General features: G+C 39.0%; 1 protein-coding gene across 1 annotated transcript in view; it reads left to right on the plus strand.

Annotated features, from left to right (window-relative positions):
• The first annotated feature begins 351 nt into the window (after positions 1-351).
• Positions 352-26,742, plus strand: part of DNAJC1 (DnaJ heat shock protein family (Hsp40) member C1) — a 108,046-nt gene continuing 81,655 nt past the window's right edge. The window contains exon 1 of the mRNA XM_038126827.1: positions 352-683. Coding sequence (XP_037982755.1) covers positions 519-683 — 165 coding nt within the window. The 5' untranslated portion in view covers positions 352-518. The remainder of the gene's footprint in view (positions 684-26,742) is intronic.

The following is a 26,742-nucleotide window of genomic DNA, read 5'->3' on the forward strand; positions in this document are numbered from 1 at the left end:
ATTTAGCGCGCGGGGGCCTCGCTGGCCCCGCGGACACCGGGGTTCCACGGCAGCCGCGAGGCACCAGAGCCCTCCTCGCGTCCCCGCGAGTGTCCCCGCAGCCCCGTGTGTCTCCGCGAGTGTCGCGGTGCGTGTCCCGGTGCGCGTCCCCGCCGCTCGCGCTGTTCCCGGCGGGAAGGGCGCGGGGCGGGGGAAGGGTGGGGGCGGGGCGTCCGCGCGCACGCAGCTCGCGCCAGGAGCCGCTCGCGCCCTTCCCCCTCCGGCCTCTCTATTGCGCGAGCGCCGGCGGTTGCCGGGGCGTGTGACGTCACCAGCAGCGGAGGCGGCGATTGGCCGGGCGGGGAGCGCCCCCCCCTCCCCCCTCCCCCGCCGTGGGACCGCCGCTGCCGGGGCCGGGCCGGGCCTCGCGCGTCCCCTCAGTGCGGAGCGGCCGCCGCGGCGAGCGCGGCCTCCGCGGAGCCCCCCGGGAGCGTCCCCGCCCCGCCAGCGTTCCGGTGCCGCCACCGCAGGCGGGGGTCATGGCCCGCTTGCGGCCCACGCCGCGCCCTCGGCTGCTGCCGCTCCTGGCGCTGCTGGCGCTGCTTGCGCCCCGCGCCCGCGCCTGGGACAGCGGCGACCTGGAGCTCTTCGACCTGGTGGAGGAGGTGCCGCGGAACTTCTACGACTTTCTGGGGGTGCAGCAGGTGAGCGAGGGACCGAGCCCGCCCGCCACCGCCCCCTGCCCTAGCCCGTTCCCACGGGCCCCGCCGGTCACCGGTGCCCCGGCCCCCAGCGCAGCTGCCCGGTTTCCCCGCCGGCCCCTCGCCCGCTCGCCTGGCGCTGTCACCCTCCTGTGCCCTGGCCCCCCGGGCCCCGGCTCCCGCCGATCGGGGCACGCGCCTGTCCCTTTCCAGCCTCTCCTCCCACTGCGGGGGCTCTGCTCTGCTTCAGGTGCTGCTCTGTTGCTTCTCCTTCCTGCCCCACCATAAATCAGCCCTCCCTCTCCCAGACCTTTGTGTGTTCCTACTGCCTGTTGCTTTTCTGAACATATTTTCTGCAAATGCATCTACAGCCAGACAAAAGTAGCTTCTGGGGTTTTCACACTTCCCATTCGTATCGTCGGCGTGGCAGTTTCTCACCTTTCCCTCCCTCTGCCTAGCTGCCATGTCCTTATCTTAAGATTGTGCATCACCATGTGTTGTGGCTCATATTTTCTCTCACTCATGCCATGTGGTAGACTGTGACCCTTTGCTGTGTTAATGGCTTATAGATGGTTATATTTGTTTACTTGCCATGTATCTAGGTTATTGTGTGTGGTTTTCACCTCTCTGTGATAAGTAACACCTAACATTATCTTAAAGAATTTATTATGCACCTTCAGTTGATTTTTCATGCCAATGTGGTCAAGGCAGGAACTCCCATTAGGAACACTTTTATCCCATGGTTTGTGTGTATGTTTTGGATGTGGTTGCTGGTTTCGCTGCTGCTTGGCATCTTCAGCTTGTATCACTTGTCTGGGCTCCCATGTGATGCCCTTTCTCTTCTCTAAATGCTCCGCTCTGTGTGTGACCCTACTTAGTGTCTCTACATGCATCTTAACCACTTTTTTTACTTTATTCCAATCAGTGTTTTTCTCCTCAGTAACAAAATACACAATTCTTTGTATGCTGCTACTTCACCCAGAATCCCCAAAAGACATTTTGCTCTTTCTCTGTCTCCTAGTGCATTCTGTACCCCTAATGCCTTCTCTTTCCAGGTCTATATTCTGGGGATTGATGCTATTTAAATGGCTTCCCTGCCAACCTTGAAGTTTATTCTGATGTAGTTCTTGTAGATTTTGAGAGTAATGAGTGTATTTTCAGGTGCATTTCACTAAGGCCATGTCTAAAAAGAGGGCAAAGATGTCTGCAATGTATAAGTGTCCAGTTTTGGAAACTACTGGCTATGGTTGCTCTGATTCTGTTTCATCTCTTTCTTCAGTCCTTTTTAAGCATCCAGTGTTAAACAGTATGGAATACCATCATCAATACAACACAGCAAGCACTGCTATTCATGTTTCATTTTCAAGACCCTAAAAATTTAGGTGTTAATTCTCGAAGACAATTATAGTGTTAGATAATATAAGAATGCAAAACTTTGTTTCTGTTAGTGATGTTCAGGTGTGATATGCAGCTCTTTGTTAACATCCTCCACAGTCCTTTCTTCTAGGGCCAAATCTCTACCTTGCCCTGTATGTTTGACAAAATGTTAATTTTAACAAGCAAATATTCTTCTAGTTCACATTTCTACTCCTAGTCATAATGGCTAACTTGTATCACTTGCAGTGTGGGAGCAAGGAAAAAGTTGGTGGATGTGCAACACAAACGAAACCAAGTTTTTCTGTTTTTTTTTTTTTTGTTTAAAGCGGTCTCTCATTTTGTCATTATAGCCAAGACTGGAAGTGTACACAGTGCTGATACTTGACACATGCAGCAGAATAGATCAGAGGAATAATGGAGTATGCAGTGTTGGGAGCTGAGCTTCAATAGGAATTTGTAAGATTGGAAAATGCTGTGTGGATTTACAGGTTCTTTTACACTGTATCCTTTGTTCCTGCTTCTGGCTTCTCCAGCTGTGACCTGTATCTTCCAAGAAGATGCTTGTGTCATCCTGAAGGGATGTTGTCTTGCAGTGCCTTGCTAGGCAGCTGCTGCTGTTATAGTTACCTAATGAGAAGGGTAATAGGTCTTGTGACAGGATCAAGGGAAGTGCACGAATCTCAGGTGCGCTGTATCCCACTCTGGATGTCTCAACACAAAGCTGTCTTTTACCATAATGTCTCAATGTGATGTTTGCACATTTCTTCAGGTCTTCTGCTATTTTTTTAATACTATGATTTGTTGAAGCTTATTTGTTTTGTATGTCACTATTGTTTTAGTTGGGATGCTTTTAACTATAGTGCTGTAATTTCACTTTTTGTAGTTCTGGTACTAGAGATTTCCTTCTCTGAGTTTGGGTGGTTTTCTTGTCAACAAGAGTTGACTCTGTGTGTGACAATAGCCTTTATGGGCACACCTTTGAACTGTTTATTATCTTTCATTCATCAAGGCTTGCTTTTCCTCCCACCCATTCTTATTTCATTGCCTTGTATCATGTCCTGATAATCCCTTCTTCCTTCATGAATTTCGGGGAGAGGGAGTACTTCTCCATTATGCAGGATGTAACTTCTACATCTGAGATATGGATGCTCAACTCTGTTTGTTAACAGTAGTGTATCAGGGCTGCCAGATTTCTTCTAAACATGTCATCATGTGTTTTGAAAAAATATAGGGAATGACTCCAATGCTTCCTTAAGGCATTAAAGCAGCTTAGGTTTTGATGGGAGAATTGTGGCGCTGATTGTTGAACTCATGCACAGTGTCAGAAGCTGATGTTGACCTCAGCTGACAAGATGCAGAAGGCCTTGTGGGAAGTGCTGTAGCTCTCAAACATGCTTTGGTGAAGCCTCTGCTGTGTGGATTTTTTCACTGAAATTGGAGAGAAATTATTAGGGTTTTGTTTTGTTGCTGTTCTATGCTTGCAGGAATATGGGGTTTGTGTTTTGTCATTTTGAGGGCCTTGTGGAAGCCTCCTGGCATTGTCAGGCAGCTCATCCAGCTCTGGTAAGACGTTAGGTTTGAGCTGCTGTAGTGTTTCCTGATATCAGTGGCAAAGATAGAGGGTGAGCTAAGCAAAGTGATTGTTGTGGTTCTGAATGTGGAATGACAAAGTAATAGTAAGGTTGTGACTGTCTTGGCTGCTAAATAACTGACCTTTGTTCCTGATTTCAAAGAGGGATGGCTGAGCAATCTGCAAATGCTCATGGAATGGTTGAGGCTGGAAGGTCCCTTCTTGTCCAACCCCCACGTGTTAGGGGTGAGCACCTAGATTAAGAAGTATCTGATTTTTATACAAGGACACAATCTATCTATTTGGGTTTTTATCAGATCTAGTAGTACCATAGCATGAGGAAGTCTTGCATTGTTATGTTGTTACTATTGCTGTTCTGACCAATATGGGAATTGCTCTACCTTCCCTTTATTTGATGGTTCTTAAATTGATGATGTAATTAACTTAAATGACTCATATAAAACATTGCTGGTTTCAAGAAGTTTGACCTAGCAGAATGGGGATGTAATCTTTGGCTTGGGAAAAGGTTGCATTTCCTTGTCCCCCAAGTGGTTACTGAAGAAAATAGAATCATAATGTCTTGACAAATCTGATGTAATAATTATTTCATTCATGACTTCAATACAGCCAGTTTCAAACCAACAAAGGAATCAAGACCAAATAGTATTCATCTAAAAACTCAGATGAAGCAGCAGAATTAAACCAGAGGCTATGCAGACTCTGTATGATGTAATATGATGACCAGTTACCTGAGAATGAGAACATAGAAGTGTGATGTTAACATTTTGGAAAAATTCCAGGAAGATCTGAGGAGCTCCAAGCTTGTATGGTGGACAAATGAATGGGTAAAGTTAATGTTATCATCTCTTACAGCTTTTAATACTTGATACCTTCATGAATATGATATGCTTTGGATAAATCAACTTTGCATCAGTTGCACCTGTGGCTCTCCTTCCCAAAATGTGCTTTTGATTATAACTTGTTAATATGGCTTCAAGGGAATTATTTGTTCCTCCACTTTTTTTTGGCTTGCAGCCAGGAAGGCGCTACAAGCCTCTGAATGTCTTTTGAAATGTTGTGATACAGTTCTTGGATACAAAGGATCTGATCTAGAAATTTTTAGGTAACAGTTGTTTGTGAAGATGTATTAGAATGCAGGAGCTGTTTTGCTGGAATTGAGCTGTGTGGAGCCGCGTGTTGTGTGTCAGGACCGAGGAAAGTCTTCATAAGGCTTTGGTTTCCACTGGATCACGTAAGGGAAGGGGTTGGTGTTGAAAGTTCTGCTAGGCCTGTGCATTGTAGGGAAACAAACACAGAAAGTCTCTGTGAGCACTCCTTGAGGTAGTGGAAGAGGCCCTGGAAGCTCAGGTTCTTGAGGGAGAGTTAACAAGTAGGACTTGCTGGCCAGCATGGTGGATAAATGTGTAACCTGAAAAATGCTGAGAGGGATATTTTCTTCAGTATTGGCTTATGCCCTTTCTTAGGGCACATGAGCTTCCTGTTGAACCAGGCTCTAATGTGTTCGTGTGCCTTTATTGTGGAGAACTAAGGGTGTTATATCCACTGCAAGATGATGGGTTTGGTAGATGATGTTGCAGCATAAAGTCAGAACTGTGGGTACAGAGCCTGATTTTGGTCTGACAGCCTGTGAGACATTGGTATGTTAGCAACTCCAAGAAATTGCATGACTTGAAAGCCAAGGAGTTGGACTTCTGTGGCTGTGGGAAACCACAACCTCTCCTGATGAGCTGGATGTGTTGGGCTAATAGGCTTCTTTCAAGAATGCTGGAACAGATGAGCTGTTGTGTACTGTGTCAAGTAGCAGGATCTGACAGGATTATGTGTGTAGAATGCAATGTTTGCAATGTTTGGTGCTGTGGAACTGATGCCCATACTGTTTGCATTTCGGGAATTTTCTTTTTTTCTTGTTGTTGAGCTAATTCCAGTCTGGCTGCATGGACTCAGTGCCTGTTTGTGTTGAAACATGCTTTTGCACTCTTGGTTTTACACCTTGTGGTTCAGTTCTCTCTGAAAGGAGTCCTGTTCATCCAGGACTCCAGGACTGCTTCATGATATGCAGTCAGTAGGTACAATAAAGCAATCTGATTTACACGTGCATTCCTGGGCTGCACTAAAAGTATGAGGTAGCTGCACTTTTAAGACTGTAGTTTCTAGTAAATTGCTGATGCTGAGTTGTACCTCTTGGCATTGCTCTGTAAGAAACAGAATGAACACCACAACAAACTGTGTGGCTTTTATGGTATTGTCAAGTGTTACTGGAGATGGAAGAAAACTCTCAGTAAGATTTCTACATGATCTGTTATGCAAATGCATTGACTGAGGCATGCAATGCATACATCACCAGAGTTCAAAGTTGTGAATTTGTATGTTGTATAAATAAAGTTCTTGGACATAGATTCAGTAACCTCTTTTTCAGAAATAATGGCAATCTCGGAAGTTGTCAGTGTTTTGTCTGGCCCTGTCGTAGTTCTGGATTTGAATGGGTTATTGTCCAGAAAAAAATCTACATTAAACTATTTTTCCTATAGAACTTCAGGGGAACTTTGAGTACATAGATTGGTCCCATCAGGTGGGAAGAAACAGCTCTCCCTCATGTGTGTCTGTCCAAGTAGCACTCCTAAGTCCTCATCAAGAACAGCCTACCTGTGCCCATGCAGTTCTGTCTTTCCTGGCAGGCAAGGTGCACACAACTAGAGCAAGGAAGGAGGGAAATAAGGAAGGGTAGCCCAGAAACTCAGCAGTCTTTGTTCTTCCCAATGACAAGCTGGATCGCTCTCCATGGACATATTCTGTTGCTCTTTTACCACTTCAGACTGTTCTCCTCCCTGCTGCTTTTTGAGGTTAATGTATGTGGGTGCAGTGTTGCTAAAATCATGGAGTGTGCATCATCTGCAAACATTTTAGCAAAAAAATCTAGTAGTTCAGTCTTCCAAGCTATGGAAGTATTTGATCAAGTAAGACAAAACTTCAATTGCATGTGATTATAACATCACTTCTTCAGATGATTGTGTCAAAACTATGAGTTGTAAGCTATTCTTGCTTTGTTTTGCAAAATTATTTTGTCTTGCGTGACAAATGAGATATTCACTGTGACCTTCAAAAGTGTGCTGTGAAATGACATGGAGGGAGCTGCATAGCACCTTGGTGTCTCACTCATTTCTGACAAAAAGAAGTTGTTCAGCTAGTGGTTAAACATCATGTCTAATGGTCTCAGCCTGTTTCAAGATTGCTATCTACTTCTTGTTCAAAGTATATGTTAAGGAGATCTAAATTGGAAGGCATTAGATTTAAATGCCCTGTCAATTGCAACATCAGAATTCTCAGTTAGATGAAATGTTTCCATTTTCTTGCTCCAAGCCTTCAAAAATAATTAACTTCCATAATACACAACTAGGTGATAGTAGTAGCAGACCTTTATTTGAACACTGAGGGATTTTATTAATTCCTGAAACTGTATTTCTTTTAAGCCCATGAATGCGCGGTCAGCATTGTGGCAGTAATAGTCCATTGCACTGGTTCAAACAAAAATGTCATCAGAAAATCCATTTTTTTTTTCTGGTGGCTTTGGCTGTAATGTCAGTTCATTTCATAAAAAATAATTGTGTGTTTTTTCTTAGTATGTTACTGGGACACAGTTTTGCATCCCTTTATGGTTAAAAATTTTCTTTCTGAATATGTTACTTGTAAGTTATACATGGAACTGAGATTTTCAGCAGTTCTAGAAACTCTGCTTGTCCCAGAAGATGTAAATTATTAAGGTTGTGTGAAGTCATCATTGATGTTATTCACTTGGATCCTATGGAACAAAGTTGTTTCAATTTTGAGTAGTTCAGTGGCTTGTAAGAGTCACAATAGAGACGTGCGAATGCTAACTGCAGCATTTGTAACTGGGGATGGTGCAGGGTACAGGTTTCTGTGTGTTTTGGAATTTTTTTTAAATTGCTGAATTTAGAGGTAAACTGCTGATAATGTATTCTATTCTGTAAGTGCCCTGCCCTTATCTTTTTGTTCAGTGTTGTTGCATATAAAAATGATTGAGACATCTAGACGTGTAAAGCTTGTATTTTCCATAAAAATGGGGTTTCTGCATTGTTGCCTATTAAATTTCTACTTGGATGTTGTCCAAGAATTTTTTTTTTCTTTCATTGTTGCCTCCTTTTTTCAAGACACAAAAGTGCTTTGGAATCTACCAATTTAAGTAGTTTTAAAGACACTTACTCTTAACCTGAAAGAAATCAGGAAAGTACTACATGAATGAATTGTCAGGGAAAGTTATCTTTTTCTTCTTTCTTGCTTTTTACAAGAACATACAGCAGTAGGAAATTATTATGTTTGGGAGCCCAAGGGAGCTGACAGTATTCAAAGTGCAGTATAAAGGATAAAAAAAGCAGTCTTGAATTGGTTTGGTTTTGGTTTTTTTCTGTCTGCAGTAGCAATAATGTTTCAGCTCTTTCTCTCTATACTTCTTGTTTCACAAATCCTTTAAGGATGTATCCATAATTGTTCGATCTTCAAATTGCAGAAATAAAAAATGGTTTTGGTTTGGTTTTTTTTTTTTTTTTTTTTTTTTTTTTTTTTTTTTTTTTTTTTTTTTCCTAAGTAGTTCTGTGCTTGATCTGTAATTCATTGAAGGGATTGACCAGATTCTTAGTGTAGAAGGGTGGGTGACCTGTGCTGGTGGCCTTTGGTGCTTACAAAAGGCTCTACATTTTATGGTGGTTCAAAATTCATCTCCATTGCCAAAGTTCTAGGTGTGTGCCCATGTTGGTATCTGATGCAGTTATGTAATTGATCTAACATGGAATTTTGTAATGAACTTCCCTGTGGGCCTTTTACTACTTGACTGCTGTGGATTGCAGTCATCATATTGGTCTGTAAAGCTGTGTAAAAAAATCATAGAGGCAGCCCTAATTTCATTCTGTTGAATGATAAAGCTTTTATGCTCCATCTACAGTCATTTTACAATTAAGATTAACATGGTTTTCTAATCAGATCTAGAAAAAAGTGTAGCTTCGAGGGAGATATTTGGAGGTATCTGTGGTACTATTTTAACTCTAAGTATGTGGTAAAATTTAAAAAATAAAATGAGAATTCAGCATATAAGATGTTTCTTAATTGGTTTGGTGCTTCTTGTGCTCTCAGCAGAGCCGGTAACAAAGAGTCTGTGGTGCTGTTGCGCAGCAGAGCCAGTAAGAATGAGAGTGTAAGTGATAACAGAGGGGTTTATTTTGTCTCTAAGAATGGGTCTGATACACATTAATTTCCTCCTTTTATTCATTTTAATATCTGAAATGTTTTGGTTTTCCAGAGAATCCTAGTGGGCTAACAAAATTCATGCAGCATATGAAAATCTGCAGTTTTGCTTTTGATTTTCTTCTTTGTGCTTTTGCTTAGCTAGCTGCTGTGCAGGTTAGAAATTTGCTTCTCTTTTGGGTTTTTTTTTTCCCTTGCAGTGTAAAATTGTTGGGTTTCCCTAAATTATGAGGTGATTTGGGGTTTCTGGGTTTCCTTTGTTTATTGTGTGTATTTCAGTCTTGTTTGGATGTTACTAACTCTGTATAAAAGTGATTTGTAAACAGTCTCACATACGTGGTAATTTGTTGTACTCGTGGTGTATGTTACATTTATGCAAACAATAACAGTTTAAAGCAGGATTGTGTATTCCTGGGCTCTCATCTGAGGGTTTGCTTAAATGCAGATTTCCTAAATGACCTGGTTGCAGGCCTTGCAAACTGTTCTTACTGATGTCAAATGAGCAGGGGGTGACAAGTAAAGAAAGTTCATATGCAGTCTCCAATAGATCTGAAATTTATCCTTATCAGTGTTAATCTGGAAAATTTGTGGAAGAAACCAGACGATGCATAGGAGCTGTTGAAATAAAGTCACTTGTTGAAATAAAATCCTTGTATGACTGAAGAGAGAAGGAAGAACTAGAGGGGTCTTGCCACATGGGCTGTAATTATGAAGTGCTGCTGTCTCCAATACTGTAAAGTACTTTCACTTGTTGAAGGAAGCATTCAGTGCTGATGGGGACATGAGAAAGCTGTGAAATAGCCTTATTGCACTGATTTGGGTTGAATAGCTCCTTCTTTATGGGACAATGATGGTTTTTGCCTACCCCTAAAACTATTACGAATTATTTTTTTAGTGTGATTGATCAATGCTTGATTACATGTTATTTATTTATTTATTTAGCCTAAATTGGTTTTATCAAATTGATGAATTTTAATTCAATTTTATCAAACTGATTTAGGCTAGCTTTTATAATTAATAATTATCATTTCAAACTCAGTGATTTCTGTAGTGTTCTTCTGTGGGATATAAATGCTCTGATGGGAGAGTAAAAGAGTTTGTATGCCATTTAACTTTGTGACAGTCCAAGTCATATTATGAATTGCTTTACTGGATGTTGTGTCTAACAGCGGCTGTGAAAATGTTATAGTACAAAATGTCTGTAAAATTTAATCCTACATGGAAGCCTCTTCCCATTTCCTGTTAAGATTCATTAAAAATCTTACTCAATTCATGCATTTCTTTCAATTTATTAAAAACTTGAAAAATATATTTTCCAGTCTGAGTCTGGAAAAATCAAACCTATCTATTGAATAAAAAGTATTTCTTCTGCCATGATGTAACTGGTGTGGCTTATAGTTTCTGTTCTACTTCAGAATTTTCTATTTCTACTTTAGTAGCCTTTTCACACTCCAAGCTAAGCCAGCAACATTCAAAACAAAGCAAAAAATTCAAATGTTGGCTTGTGTCTGTTGAGAATGGAGTTTTCTTAGTTGAAGTACAGAGTGAGGGGATCAGCCAATCAGTTGTTTTTTGCAGCTTATGATGGTGAAAGAACAAATTTCTTCTATACATAAATTGTGTGCTGTATTTGAAAATTAATTGTAGCTGACTTAGATTTATTCTCACAGAGTTCCCATGCTGGAGTGCGCCATTACTCCATGTAGTAAATATTTTTGGTCTTTGTGTTTTCTGGTTGAGTAATACTAGGTGCTTAATTAGAAAGCAGTTGTGTGAGCTTTTTGTTTTGTTTTAAAGGAAATAAAAATTAAACTAGTCTGCTGGAGAGACAGAGACTTAACCTATTACTGACTTAAGAATTTCATCAATTATGATGAGTTTAGCCTTTCATACACTTGCCTCTCTTACCTACGAAGAGATATGATCTGTAGATACCTTAATTTTCTGGAGAAGATGTCACTCTGTTTAGTGACCTTAGATTAAAGGACAATACTGCTGTATAAGTTAAAAAATAATGTGAATTTTAGTGCACTTGAGAGTACTAAACACGCTTGCCTTATCTGGCAATAGTCTGGAATTGACTTGAGCAATGCATGGGCTGTGAGGGTCTGCTTCCCTTCCATAGTATGGGTGTTTGTCTCCAGTTAGGGCATCCCTCCATGTCATCCATAAGCTCCTTGGACTACTTGAAGGAATGCTGAATGCTGTCAGTGTGCTGTCTGGTTTCTACTCCTGCTTCTTGTTATTTATGCACTTCTATATTATCCTTGCACTTCTTTCTTTAATAAAAGCAATGAAACCAGTGGCAATAGATGGTGTCACTGGGGAGCACATGTGAACATAACCTTGTTTTGCAGTCCGTTTGCTCCCCGTACCTTTCAGCTGCCACAGTTTTTGATTAACAATGTTCAGAGGTGCATTCCTGGTGGTACCTTTCAGTCTGGTGCTGTATAGTGGATTTGTAGAACTGTCAGCAATGTCTCGGATCACTTAGTGATTTATACTTGCCAGCTGCAAGCTCTGCTCTGTGTAGGAAAGGTGTAGTTTAAGGCAACAGCCTTAGCTACACTAAATCTTCTCTCTCACTTTTTTTGCTAGATCACTTGGTTTGGTAGTCCCTTGCTTGTGTCTGGTACCTACCCAAAACATTTAGCATCTCTGCATGCTTGGCTCTTCAGGTTGTCTTTGAAAATGCTGGATGAAGCCAGTCCCAGCACCAATCCCCCAGCAGGAGACCTTTCAGCTGCCTTTTCTCTGCCCTGAAGGCTGGCCACTAGACCTTGCTTTTTGTATCCTGTTCATTAATTTTCTTTTTGTAGGACTTTTCCCTCCCATCTTGTGTTAAATTAGTCCCTTTAATAGTCTTTGGTATGGAACCTTGGCAAAAGCTTTTTCAAAATTGTCGGGTCCCTGGTGGCATTTTCTTTGCAGCACTGGCTTGTCTTCCTCACCTGTGGGTGTGCAGTTTTTTATATACATTTATTTCATCAGTCTCAGGTGATAGCTATGGTCCTGACTTATTAGCATGTAGTTTGTCTGGTTGGGGTTGTGTGTCTAATAAATATTTTAGGTTGAATTTGCTTCTCTTAACCTGCAAGGAACTCAATTGGTGCGGGAATCTTGAACATCTCCAACAGAGAAGATTCATTAAGTGAAGAATGAAATTACTTGTCTGTAGCTTTGTTCCTAAATGGAACTTTACATAGTTTTGTCATCAAGCAGTCTCTAATATCTTGGTTTTGATTACATCTGAAGAAATAAAAGGGTTTTGAAAATAAAATAAATTGACATTCTAGTTTGCTTGAACAAATACAGAAGTCCTCAGTAACATGCTGGAAAGAAATAGGCAACACATTTTCTTAGCTGTGCATTCCATGAATTCTAATGGAACTGGCACGAAAATTCACCACATTGCTGTTGTGGTTATTTATTGTTAGAGGGAAGAATAGCTGCTGTTACGCCGTTTTTCCTGTTTGATTAACTGCTCCACATGAATGATTGAGCACGTTTTCATAGGAGCCCAGGCTTTTAACTGAGATATCTGTAGGGAGTTCAGGAACATATCATCTGCTTCTGGTCACTTTGCTTTGGTTGCTGGTCTTAACTCTGTACCACCAGTCATGGACAGTAGTTCTCTTTTCAGGCTGCAGGATAGGGGGTTTGGGCTTGTATTACTACTTGAGTTAAGATTTAGGCAGAGTTGGTTTGTGTCCTGTCATCCCTCCCTCCCTCCCTCCTTTTTGACTCACGGTTCCTTTATACCGTAGTAAATCTGTGGATTTATTATTTCTGCAGCAGAGTTCTTACTGTGATGTACTTAAGTATATTGTTTTGGAAACAATAAGAATATTTTAATCCAGTTATTGTAATTCTGATGGTACCACTGACTTGCTATGTCTTTGCTTATTCCTGCTGGTTTAGGCAAGATTTTGATATTGCATAAATCACAGTGAAGACTTCAATTTTGTGTTTTCTATCAGGTGTTGGCATTGTGAGGAGAAACACGGCAGGGTTTTATGAAATACCCTCACTTCTAGAAGTTTTTAAAAGGTAGAGACTTGCTGAAATAACTTTTGCAGCAGGGAACTTGTTTGAAATAGAGCAGATTTAATTGAACGCACTAAACCTAAAAGTTGTATCAGATAAGGGGTATTGAATTTCAAGTTTTCAGTACAGTTCTTTATTGTATAATCAATTTTCTTATTCTTCTAAATAGAGTTGATCTGTTTATTGTTCAGGGACATAATAAAGTCATAGTTCTAGGTCCTATTTAAAGGCATTAAAGCCTGTCTCTAATCCTGTGCGTTGCTTCCATGCTGTGCATGCACCTTGACTATCATCAAGAAATGAGAATTTAGGGTAGAGTGTGCCGTTTGCTAGCATCTGTATGTCTGATGTGGTACATTGAGAAGTCAAGTTTGAGAACACAAGGAAGCAGTATCTAGAAAAAAGTGTGGGGTAAAGAAAGATGAAATCAGACTGTTTACTAGGAACTGTAGTTTTGTAGGTACAATGTACTGGGTGCAGAGTTTAGATGGAGAATTTTGTAGCAGAGGTGGTAAATACTTCCCGTTTTAAGTTCCATTTGGGATTGTCTCTTTAAGCCTGCAGTTTGTCTTAGTGTGACAGCAAATTGCAGTATGTAGTTAGCTTTATCTTGATTTTCAGGTAAAACTGTAATATCTAATTCTCTCAGTTTCTGAAGATGTATGTTTGAGTGGACTGTTTTTACATCCAAAATTTTTAGGTTATACTATATCCTCCAATAAGAAGGGATAGAGTTGGAGAGAAATGCATTTGAATTGAAAATCATGCCCTAACAATAAAGTACTTTAATCTTTATATTATATTTCCTATTTTAAATCATACTGTTTTAAAGTTTTCAGTACTAAACTTTTGTTAGCATTCGTTTCATAATATCTGAAGTGTAAAAAGTAATTGAGATGCCTGTTTAAAAAGTGCTCTTGCATAGGCTGCCATTTTGCATTGCAGAATATTGACTTCCCTTGTAAATGTATTTGTGAAAATAAACACTTCTTAACAGTAAATATGGATATCCACATTTTCTTTCTAAGAATCATTCCTTCATTTGTCTTCCATGTGTTTGACTTCCTCAAAGTTCAGATTTTTAACACAAAAATATTTTTTTATAAAAGAAAATATGACTGGTATTTAGACAACTGTTAACAGGGGCAAATCTTAAATTTCTGACCGAAAGGAAACAGAAGGCTGTAAAATGTGAGTGTCTTCACTTCTGGAATATGCAAGATGCATTCCTGTAGCTTCTGGGGTCTTTTCTAACAGATTAACTCACAGACACTGTCATTGAATTAATGGTATCCCATTATTATCAGGGTATTGGTTATCCTGTCTGCTGTCATGAGATATGAGAGCCTTACATGACAGCTGGTTAGATGTGATTGGATTGATACTATGGCCAGGAAAGACAGTACTGGACTAGGTTGCTTTCTGAAATTGATTTCTCAGTCAAGGTAGAATTGTATCTTGATCAAGTATTCAATATTTTGCAATTCAGCTAAGACAAATATACAAACTATTTCCCATTCCAGTTGTAAGTGTAGAACTTGTCACACAACCAAACACCCACCCCACCCCCAGTTTATGCCAGGATTGCTTGTGTAGTCTCAGAGTGTTTGGCTGCAAGCCTGAAAGGAGTGCAAATATTGTAGGCATTGCCACGTTTCACCCGAGTATGAGATTCACAGCATAGTTTAGTAAGATTATTTTTTTTACTGTTCTTAAGGGGTAGCTTGCTCAACTAGAGGTTCCTCTTGGACTCTCCATTGGCGAAGGGTGGATGGATAAAAAGATTCACGTATAAAAGATCTGTTCCCTCTGACACTTCCCCCAATCTATTAGTGGATTTAGGCATGAAGGTAAGAATGCCTAAAAAGATGTAATCTTGTATGAGTTGGCAAAGCTAGAAAAATAGCAATCTGTCATGATAAAAAAAAATATTTTTTTTCAGTTAAATAGTGAAACCAGTATTGCCAGTTAAAGATGAAATGGTATGAATCCTGAAGTGGTGGTAAAAAGAAAAATTAAGACTCCATGAAGGACATTGATCTTTCAGATACCCTAAAAACATGGGAAAATCCAATGAAATGTGGAAATGAACACATCTTTCCTCCTCCTTCCCTGCTTAACTGTTGGGGTGGGTTTTTTTGGTTTGTTTGGTTTTTGTTGGTTTTTTTGTTGGTTTTGTTTGTTTGTTAGTTTTTTGGGGGTGTGGTTTTTTTGTTTGTGGTTTTTTTTGGGTTTTTTTTGGTTTTTGTTTTTTTGGTTTTTTTTGGTGTGTGTGTGTGACTGAATTAATACAAAAGGCATTGGCTTGTGTGCTAGGCTATGGTAAGTGTACTACAGATAACTTTTCGGTCTAGAAAAGGCTGTTCTGCCTCTCAGCCCAAGGCTTGTGCTCTGGGATTTTGGTTGTAACTGATTCATATATTTGCAGTAGGTACCTTGAAAACAGGATTCGTTTTCCCAAGGATTCTGTCTTGCAGTGACTTGGTTAAGGAAAAACATAATTGCAAGAGGTGAAATAATACTCTAGATGAGCTATACTAGTGTAAAATCTGGCAGTTAACCTGATGCACAGTGCAGGGTGGCACTTTGCTGAGGCCCAACACTCTGGCAAGAGGAAGGAGAGCAGAATAGAGTGAGCCAGCATGTGCTTGGAATAGCAAGCTACTCCAGGGAAGTTTATGTTCAGTCTTACTGGCTGCCTAACAGGCTTGAGGTCTTCTGTATTAAATTTTTAAGATAAATATCTAATTGGTGGTTTGAGCAAGAATTATTGCATGTGCTCTGGTATAACTGCTCTAAAACTGTGTTTCTTTTCAAGCATCAGGAAAAGTGCTGCAGTTTCTAATATAGCCCAAGGAAAGGAGATAATCTTTAAGAGATTCATTGCTGATCTTTTGATGACGTTTTGAAGTTGCATCTTGCTTATTATGCTGTCCTTTGTTTTGTGTTTAAGTAGTTGGACCTTGGTGGTTTTATTTGGATAAAGTATGAGCACCTATCCCATGTTCTGACAAAGCCTGGTTCAGATGATATTTTGGATGAGTTGATCTTAAATTTCTAGGCCACAGCCTTTCTTCTAGAGTCCCAATGATAGTAGCATCTTGACAGAGAAGAGCAAAGGCAAGTTTTCTTCTGGTTACCACTAGGATAACACCTGTAGCCTTAGAAAGGAAGATGCTGCTTCCTTGTAGACTTCCTGCGTGTTTTGTTTTAGTTGAGCTTTGTTATGTTCTTTACCCAGAAAAGATGCAAACAAAACTTCAAAATTACCTACGCTGATAATTTTTCATTTCTTCAGTCTCTTCATTTCTCTCTAGATGTCGTAACAGATCTGCCTACAAGGACTTGATTTGCTAGATTAATATTTGGCAACAGGTTTACAGTTTTTGCTGCCATTAGCTTGCTGGACTTCCTGGTGGTTTTGTTGTTGTTGTTGTTTTGATTTTATCCTTTTTTTGCATGATTTTGCCCCCAGATGAAATCCCTTTCTTCAAACTGTTAATCCTAGAATAATGATGAAGTACGAGACAGTTAAATAAATGGTTTCTTGTTCTTTGGTATGCCTAAAGCTGTTTTTCACCCAGCCAGTACTGAGTGTTTCTTTAATGAGGGCGGTGTCCGAGGTCCCTTGTGGCCACAGCTGAGAACTGCTGTGCTGGTTGTGATGCTCGAGTGCTGTTACAGCTTTGTGAGTACATCCCAGGAACCTTCTGCAATGCAGTTCTGGAGCTAATAATTGCTCTCTATTCTTTGAGGGTATTTTCCATGGCTTCTGTGCTAGTTGTTTTTTGGTTTTCTTTTGCTCTAATTTTTAGAGGCTGCAAGAATGAGCAGTCTGACAGTCCTCTCTGTTCTGCTTGGGTTATACTGTACTTTGCCTTGTGAGTTCGTTTCCCGTTGTTATTTGTCATCTCATTAAGAACTAGAGTTATCAATCAGGGATACTTTACAGGGATATCTGTAACTTTTAAAGCACGCTTTCTCTGGTTACTTTTCTTATCAATGTGTTTGATTCTTCTGAGATATCTGTAGTCAGTTCAAACTACACGTAATCATGTTTGGGAGGAAAAACTAATGGTTTTTAAATTTCTTGTTAATGTCCAATGTCTTCTGTTTGTCACTCCTAATCTTTAAGGTCATCTTTTCTCTTTATTGTGTGGTTGGTTGGTTTGTTTTTAAATGTATTCCTGCTGCCATCAGATTTTACTGTGGCTTTCACTGCTCATCATAAATTCAGTCAGCCCTTTCAGCTTGGGAGCTAAAGTGGTTGCATGCACCCTGGTTAACTTACATTTCAATTACTTCAGGAACACCCTCTTTGTCTAATCCCAATGCTTTCTGTTACTAAAATGACTGTATAAAATTGGTTTTGGCTTTTCAGTTGGATCTGGAGATGAATTGCCAAGCAACAGGCACTTAGTGTTGCCTTGATATTAAAGCTAAGTGTGGCTTTAGGCAGCATGTTACAGTTGCCCCGTATATACCCATTTTTTTAATCCTGACTTTTTTTTTTTATCCTCACATAGTTTGGTGTTATTGGTGGTGCCTTTTTATTTGTTTTTTTGTCATTGCCAGTTCACTGATTTCTGTTCAGTTTTTAGTCTCTTCTTATTAATGTAATTCCTGAAGATCTGTTTTTACTTCTGCCTGCCAGTATCAGTTCTATCCCTCCTTTCCCAACATTGTAGAAGAAATAATTGTCCTAAGTTTCCCAATATATACTTTTATTATTTGTGGCTTTTAAAAGTTATTCTTGAATAAATACTTGATGTGTTCTACATTTCAATATGTAGATGTTGTACCAATTATTATTTTGAAGGAGGATTTTTTACAACTGTGTTTGAAAATTTCTGGTCTAGAAACGAAGTGTCTTTGGATGAGCAGGCTGGGTTCCAGGGACAAGCAAACACAGAAGTCAGATCTTTCAGACTGACCTCTTCCAGCTGGAAAGTTTGACTGTCTGGATGTTGCTTTTTAAATGGCAAATATTTAGCAGACTGCCTTGTGTGAGTCTTCTTTTCAGCAGAGCTCACTCTGCTCAGTTAGAAGTAGGTAAGTGGCCACCCAGTACTTACACAGATCAGGTGGAATCTGTGGACTGCTGGACAGAGATAGAAGTAAATCAATAGTTCTTTCTTTACCAATGAAGTAAGATAAGGCATAGAATATCTCTGCTATCAAAACTGTTGTTGTTTTTGTTTCCTGTTCACTATTCCTTTTTCTGTTTTTAAATTTCTGTGACAGAAATTGAATTCCTAAGCTCCATTGCATGTGCTGGTCACTGTTCTGTCTAACAGGACACCAGAAAGTCTTTGTACTTTATCTTCTGCTATGGGCAAAATACCCAATTAGAATAACTGCTGAAAAGAAAATGTGGTGAAGTAAGATTGTGTGCATGCAGGAGCACATAGGAGCTCGTAGTGCAGTGACACTGGATGTGTGCTAGGAGGTCTATTGCAGTGATATTCCTTGGTATTCCACCAAGGTCATGGTGGAAACCTTGTGGACTTTGTGTAACAAAAAGCAGTCTATGTGGGAGTGATGGGCAACCTTGGGAGTAGTTGTACCATAAGTCACTGAAGGGTTGAAATTGAAATAATCAAGGTCTTGCTGCCTGGCTCCATTCTGCTGTTACTTTGTTAGTTCTTTTTCCTATTTATTTGATCTAGACAAACCCTCCCAGTTTTTTTGGTGTGTTGTGCGCTTGTTTCCCAGTAGCTCACTTGTGATTGTAGAGCATTAAGGCTTCTCCTGACCTAACAAATGTCCACAGTTGATTACAGCTGTGGAGCACAGAGAGACTGACATAGCTGCATACTTGCTGCATTAGACACTGCTGGAGAGATGAGCTGCTGTTTCGCTCTTTCTTTTGAGATACTGCCAATTGCCAACACAAAGTCTGAGGAGATGTTTGTGCTGTTCCTGCTAATTATGTTATGAAATTCTTCCTAATTGCCAAATTAAATATTATTGGTGTTAAGTATTGCGTATATTTTTCCTTTTAAAGAAATAAATTTTTTCATTGTGATGCCTTTCTTTTTCAAAATCTAGTGTTGGGGAATATGGATGTAGATTTTTATTTTGTACAATTTGAAGTAAAAATCTTACAAAAAGAGATTTGAAACCATTGTTGAATTTATTGTGTGAGGCACTATAGTGCTCTGGAGTAGATATACTGGAACTTCAATGAGAAGAACCATAAAGAGTGTCAGTGTTCAGTAATTATAGTTATCTCTCTACCATACTGATCATTTAATCTGATGATTGAGATTTTACGTTTTTAAGTTCAGTTTGGGTTTCTTACCACTTGATGGCAGTGAAGGAGCTAGTGTTGCCGGGCAAAGGTTCAGGGCAAGAACCATTATGAATAACAAAAGAGGAGGTACAAAGGAAGCCTCTGACATTTAATATTGTTCACATTTCTAGGTGATATTACATATACCACAAATGACAGTAGATGGAGAAAAGCCTCTAGATGGAGCTTCAGTACTTTCAGTGGGGGAGAGATTTTTATACTCAAGTGGTTTCCTCATATTTATTATAATTGTTTCTAACAACAACTTTTCCAAATAGACCTGGAATGATACCAGACATTATCAATAAGTAATGTCAGTGCTTCTGCTTTTATAAGCATACTACTTGAAGAACATGCAATTCTGGAATTCTTCTCACACCTTCTGTTCAAATCCTACAACTTCTCAAGATTCTTAATAATTCTCAGGTATTATTAGAAATGAGCGTTGTAGATTAAGGATCAGCATAATTATTCAAGATTTTTTTAAAAAGAAGATAGTTAAATTTCACTGGTGACCAAAAAGAGAAACTTGAAAAATGCTGTTCACTGGAAACTGCCCTGCAAGATTTTCTGTTTTTGCGTGGTCTAGACCCATTGAAGGAGTGTTTGTTGTAACATTAAATATTACAATGCACGGATGTGTGTTTTAGGTGCTTTATTAGTGAAGGTTCTTTTGCACTTCCTACACCCATGTACACCTCTTGCCAAGCTGGTATGGGGAAATGAACCATATAATGGCCCTGCTGTAGTAATTGGCTCCACATGGGTGGACTCTAGTGCACAGACAAAACCTTATTTGAAGTAATTGGTGCTTTGTGTAGGTACAAGGGTCTGTACATGCAGATTTATTTTGGATCCTGGGTCAAACCTTGGCATTAGTAAAGGTTTCAATTTTATGCAGTGTCTTTGACATGTGATTTTGAATGAGTATCAAAAACATCCATGCAGACGCAACTTGACTGAACTTTTTTGTTAAAATACACATAGCTAATATTTTGCAGTTATATTTTTGATTGGATGATGAGTAAAGAACTTGGTTTTTTAAGTTTTCCATGTGAGAAGCCTGGTACTAATTTAAGAGAATGTCAAAAAGCAAACTCCAGATTTGCATAATTACTGAATGTTGTAATCATTATCAGCATTATTCTAGTTCTATAATAGTATTATATAAACTCACAGTTGAAAATAAGTTAAAATTGCCAGAGCTATCAAATATTTATTTTGGTTTCAGGTGCCATTCTTGTTTTTAAAAAGTATTAAAGCACGTTATTCTTTGTAATTAGTATTATTCTTCATAATAATGTTAGCAATTTGAATTGATGGACTGCTGTGCTGGTTAAATATAATGGCAGCCAGAGCAAACTTACTGGGGAAAATTCAAGTTTATTTTATCAAATAAGTACCAAATACAAATTCTGTCAAGTGGTAGAAAGAACAGGTTAGAAGATGGAGTCAAAGATAGTGCAGTATTTAGAATGATGGTTTTAGTCAGGGGAGACTCATTTGCTGGAAATGCCCTTGTGAGACTGTAGCATTTCATCTATGGCATTAGTTTGTTGTGTATAAAATGGTGTTGGAATGGGTTTCTTGTCAATGCTGTTTTCAGTAAGATTTGTTGGAAAACAATGTAATTTTACTCCATTACATGGTATGGCTGCATTTATTTAATGTCATTGGAAAATCTTAGCTACTGTGCTGCAATACAATTTTATGATAAGGTGGTGCAAGCTTTTCTAGCTGCTACTGTTCATTTTGGGGGAATCTGAAATTTGAAAGATACAAGAAAGTTATGGCAGCGTTTGAAACATGAAATCTGTTTTAAGAAGTTAATGTTAATCTTACTGTGTTTTGCTTGCCAGGATGAGCAGCATAAATGCCAAAAATCAGATATGGGAAGAATACATCTATTTGTGCAAAATAAATTTTATTTTTCTAGGTGATTGTTAAGAATTTTAGCAAATATAAATTATTTAAAAAATCTGGTTGGTTGGGTTGGGTTTTTTCATCCTAGGTTTATCTAGCTGATGGACAGCTTGTTCAGGGGGTGCATGTTATATGGCTGCATACAATTGTTAAATATTGTGTGGAAGAAATCACATTTTATAAAAGGGGGAAAAAAAGGCTGTGAATGTAGTGCAACTCTCGTGCTTTCTAGAGGGTAACTAGTTTGTGCTAAATAGTTTCTATATTAATCAGTGCAGTAGTAGCAATTCCCCAGAAGCAATGTGTTACTTTTATTTCTCCTTATCTGGTAAAGAGTTGCCAATAATAGTAAAGGTCTCAATTTCTAGGTTTTATCTCTGTGGAAGTCAGCAAATTCATATTGATCTTTTAAAAATCCTCTGGCCTTTTTCTTTTACTGTGCTAACACTTGGGATAATTTTTGCCCTGAAACTGTCTCTTAGTTATATCTTTATATTAACTTTATCATTAAAACTTTGAGGTTTGTTGATGGTATTTTATTTTTATTTATCCTTGACTGCTGAGCAAATCCCAAATGGTCACTTCCTGTGTGGGCAGAAGGAACAAGTCAGTTCTTGGAAAAGGCATAAAATGGAACAAATTACCAACCAGTATCTGGAGTTAATAGCCTTCACTATTCCTATGTTTACTCTGATGTGTATTTTGAACAAAGAATTAATTCACTTTATGTAGGCAATACTTCACTTTGTAATTTATAAATAAAAATGCCTTACCAGAACTGAAGACTCTTGTGAAGTTCATTTTCACATTTACTTGCTTTTTAATAGTGATAGAGGAGAGTCACTATTCAAAGCTATGGAATTGCTGAAAATAATCAGAAGTTTCCCTGCAATGAAGAGACTTTCTAAACAATTCTAATTTATATTAGCAATTATAGAATTCAATAACAATTCTTTGTTATAATTGTAGAATAATAGAAAAATGATAAAACTGGTTATAGAAAACTGTGTAATGATTAGCATTTATTGAAGTGTTTAGTGAGAACAGAATAAATAGGAAGAATTGAAAATTGCTCATATAATTAACTCTTTATGTTTTATTTTGCCATAAGAGAGCCTTTCAGAATTTGAACTTCTGTTGCAACTTATTTAGGTGGTGAACAGCAAGTTTTTTTGTTTGTGTGTCCTTATTCAATACTCACTTATATTTCAGACCCAGCTGAAGATTTCTGTAGACTCATTTCATAAAGAAAACAAAATTTTTCAGTTTATAGATATGAGTTTGACTGGAGATCTGTAAATATTATCGAATTAAAGTTTAGCATGCTTGTCAGTTTGAGAGCACGATTCCATCAGTATTTAGGCAGCAATAGCATTTGACTCCCATGTAAGTACACACATGAGTCCTAGTATTCCTGAAAACTTGTGTAGTTGAAATTTCAGTATTTAAAACAATGTTGGTTTAATTGCATGCAAGTTTTGATTGCCCCATGTGGGAATAGTATGGTTCTATATTTTAAGTTATTCTTTTATATAGTGCAGGGATAACACGCCACATCAAAAATAAAATACATGAAATATTGTATCAAAAATATTACTGCAATACTTAGAGTCCTGGGGCTTTTTTAAGGAAAGGCTTGGATTAGTCATGTTTATTCAGCTTAATGGAATTTGTCTTCCAGGGTATATAAAGCTTTTCAACTCTTAGTCAAATGTTTTGCGTTTAATGTGATAAATAGAGATAGAAGCAATATAAAGTATTGCAAGTATGTCTTGTATGGATAAATGCTAACAATGCCATTCACATAAGTAAAACAGTTCTGGATTATTTATAACTCCTGAAAATGTGCCTCACAAATTATATTTCGGTTAGATTCCAAATAATTTGGTTAAAAATTGTTGAGGTTATTTGTGATCTAAAAGTAGATATCTCCATTTGTTTTTCCGAGTACCCTCTCGTGTAGGGAGCTTCTGTTGAATTATTAAGGAAGAACTTTGTTGTACCATAAGAGAATTAGTAATTAAAATACTTTACTGCTTTCTCATGGGGCTGCCATTATTTTTAGAATCTCATTACTTTCATTATACTTTAGAGATTTTGGAAGGTGCTGGGACTTGGGCTGCTTTGTCATAGGTGATAAAAATACATAAGCCTTGCAGAAAGTGCTTGGTAAATACTTCTGGGTCTTTTGAGACAAAGTACATTTTCCTGTAAGAGAATCATCAGTTGCATGGACACTGTGTTTTAGACCTGTCTGTCTGCACCTAGGCTCATCTGCTTTAAATACATGCAGTTTCCTTTCCTTTCCTAATTGATGCACTTGCTTTACTGATTTCTCCAAACCCTTTTACGATGATATTCTGTGTCTGTGAAGACACCAGTACTACTGCACATCTCACAGAAATGTTACACTTCTAAGGAAAAATCCATTTCATGTTCTATTTGTGTTAAGATCAGTAATTTGAAAAAGGCAAGTTGTTAACTAGCCAGATTCTTCCACAGTTTAGTGGAGCCTGTTGGAATCAAAATGATGCTTCAGAGAGCTGGGGTTTGTTTAAAGGGAGGGGGAAAAACACTGCTTGTGAGTTAGTATTATAAAGCAGGTCTGCATTGGTTATGCAAATTTTTATTCCTTTCCGAATCAGCTTGTTTCTCTGTCTTTTTGTACCGCAGCCATGTACCTTAATATCACTTTTAAAAGACTAGGAACAGATTTCTGGGGCTGCATACTCTAAAATTAGGGAATGTCAGTTTTCAGAATGTTTCAGATCTTAATTTGGTTTCTTTGTGCTTGTTCATTGTGATGATTTTTAATTCACTACATTATATTCTACAGGGTCTTTACTTATTCAGGCTCAGGGAGAGATCTGGCCCCAGTGCAGCTTCAGGCTTATGTATTGAAAGAGACTGTTGTCTGTAAAAACTGTTTAACCTGTAGATGTTGAGGGTATGTAGCGAGTGGGGGAGAAGATTGCGGGGGGGAAATGGTTTCATGGGTAAGCTAGTCAGACGAAAAGTGCCCTTGAGGATTGAATTCTGTTCCTCTCTCTGCCACAGAATTCCTATGTGATGCTCGGCAAGTCGTTTAAACGAAACTTTTCCCAAGTGGTGACTAATTGATTTGAGTGCTCTGCAATTCTGGTTGCATAATTTGAGGTACTAGGGCCTTATATGCAGAAATGCTGAGGGTTTGCAGCTGCAGCTGAAGTCGATTAAAGTCTGTGCCCTGAATGTATGAAATGTTGTTTGATACCGAGCACTTGGAAAAATCATATCTGAGATAGAATTACCACCTGAGATTACTGATGATTTTACCTTAATCTGTGCCTCATTTTATGATATATTAAAAAAGGTAAGTAATGTCCGCTTGTCTCATAAGAGACTACAATGGTGAATAATATTGATGAACTCTGATGCCATCAAGATGGGCTTCAAAACAAATAGCCGCAGCTTCCAAACATGTTTGAACAGCATGCAGCTACGAGCAGATGAGGCCACACATGAATAAATGCGTGGAGAAAAATCCTGAATAGCTGCTCGCTGGGTAAGCAGTCATCTTCTGCGTGTGGCATAAAGACAGAGTGGCAGGAGTAACGACAGACAGATTGTAGTTCCTTTCAGGGAATCACCGAGTTCTTCCCAAATCCCCTTTAGTTGTTCAGAATATTCATTATTGTTTGTAGCATGTATTATCTTTATCATATTTATGTTATCTACTAATTTTTAAATGGTAAGCTTACATTTTAGATGGAATTAAATTAAAATTAACCTCTTAACTTTTGGCAATCTCATCATTTTTTAACCATACCTTCTCTTGCTACTTACAAAGTTTCATCCTTTCTCTTGATTCAAAGAACAAAAACCAAATATTTTTATCCTTTATGTCTGTTTGCTCTTTGTTGACATTGCCACAGGGTATTCAGCTTCCACTGCTGGCATCTGCTCAGGGTTTGTGTGGTACTGGTTGAAAGAGGGGAGCTAGATGAGGAAACAGATTAATTTTGGTACTTTCTTCCTTCTTCCTGGTTTCTTCACTTTGAAGTAAGTATTTCTGTTATGTTGTCCAGTGGTATTTACTGGGACAGATTTTTTCAGAGCTAGTTCTGCAGTATTTCTGCCGCCGTTGTTTTGTGTTTGGGTTTTCTTCCTTCCAAAAAAGAGAAGTTATGAGAAGAAGAAATTGCATCTGTTGGGGGAAAAAACTCTTCGTGGATTAGATTCCATGGTTGGGATTATGACGCAGAGGGAAATGCAGTTTTAGGTATTATTGTTACTTGCAGGATTGTCAGTAACAAAATGCTCATTTCTGCGTAGTAGTTGTGTACTCGCAGTCCTTTCCTCTCCCCCTGTGTGAAAAGTTACCTACTAATTATATTTTTACTTGAATGATGATTTTTCTTTTAGTCTTGACTTCATAACTTGAAAACTTGGAGGAGAACCCATGTTAAGATTTATCCTTGCTTCATTTAAATCTTATCTTATGCATTTGAAATAATCTACATTTCCCAGTGTTTCTACTTGAGGCAGCAGGACCACAGTTTTATCTCCCAACTTTCGCTGTTATCTTTGATGCTGATAATCCTGTAATCCCATGTTGAGAGGCAAGTAATGAATTGGTAGTAGCCACTATCTTCTGCAGTCTGTTGGCTGAAACAGATTTCTGGTAGCACAGTTAATGGGGTGCAACCTGTGCCAAGTTCTTATTGCTGCTCACTCAACTGCTAATTCTTCTTTTCCACAGGCACAGAAAAAGGCATACTTTTCCTCTTCATTTTGTTCTTTTTTGCCTTTTGCAGTGTTTGTCTTGCTATCAGCTCTGCTCACCCAACTTTTTAGGTCCTGCAGTTGGCTCTCTTTTTTGCTCTGTAATCCTTCCAGTCTGAGGAGGTATCCTTGAAATACAGGTGTCAGAAGAAAATTCCTCTTATCTGTTACTTCTGCTTATGATGAAAATGGAAATGGAGGAAGCAAGAGATTTCTTTAGTAGTTCAGTTTCAACTCTGCTTTTGTGACTTGAGGACAGATCTCTATGAGTGCACGACACATGAAGAGAGGCAAATACAATCCATACAGCTGCTACCTGTGAATATTGGTGGCTGAAAAACTGACCTTACATTAGCTCCTTTACTTGTTTTTCTCTTAGGAAGCAGGGAGCATTTCCCAATCTGTTTCAGTCATGACTTCAGGGCGAGTATTGAGTATGGGCTGTTACTGTGCCTTTCTCAGTGCTCTGAGGGTGGTGATGAACTATCTAGCTTATTGGCACAAAAGGCTTGTTTTGCTGAATTATTTTTGTGCATAAGGAGAGAAACAGGCACGTACATGTGGTTGATACCCACTGCCTTTTGTAGTGGTGAGGCTGTTGGGTGTTGCACTCAGCTGACTGAAGAACACTTGAAGGAGATCAGAAGTGTTTCCTTCGCTCATCTTCTCTGCTTCTCTTCCTTGTGTGGACCTGTGCTCTCTCTCTTGTCTGTGTTTCAGTGTCTGGTTCAGCTCTTGCAGACCAAAAGAGGAGGCAGTTTATGAATCAGCATGAATTACCCCCTCCTTCCCTGATGCAAAAATGCCTCCAA

Source organism: Motacilla alba, chromosome 2, assembly GCF_015832195.1.
Source record: "Motacilla alba alba isolate MOTALB_02 chromosome 2, Motacilla_alba_V1.0_pri, whole genome shotgun sequence".
In the NCBI taxonomy this organism is placed as follows: domain Eukaryota; kingdom Metazoa; phylum Chordata; class Aves; order Passeriformes; family Motacillidae; genus Motacilla; species Motacilla alba.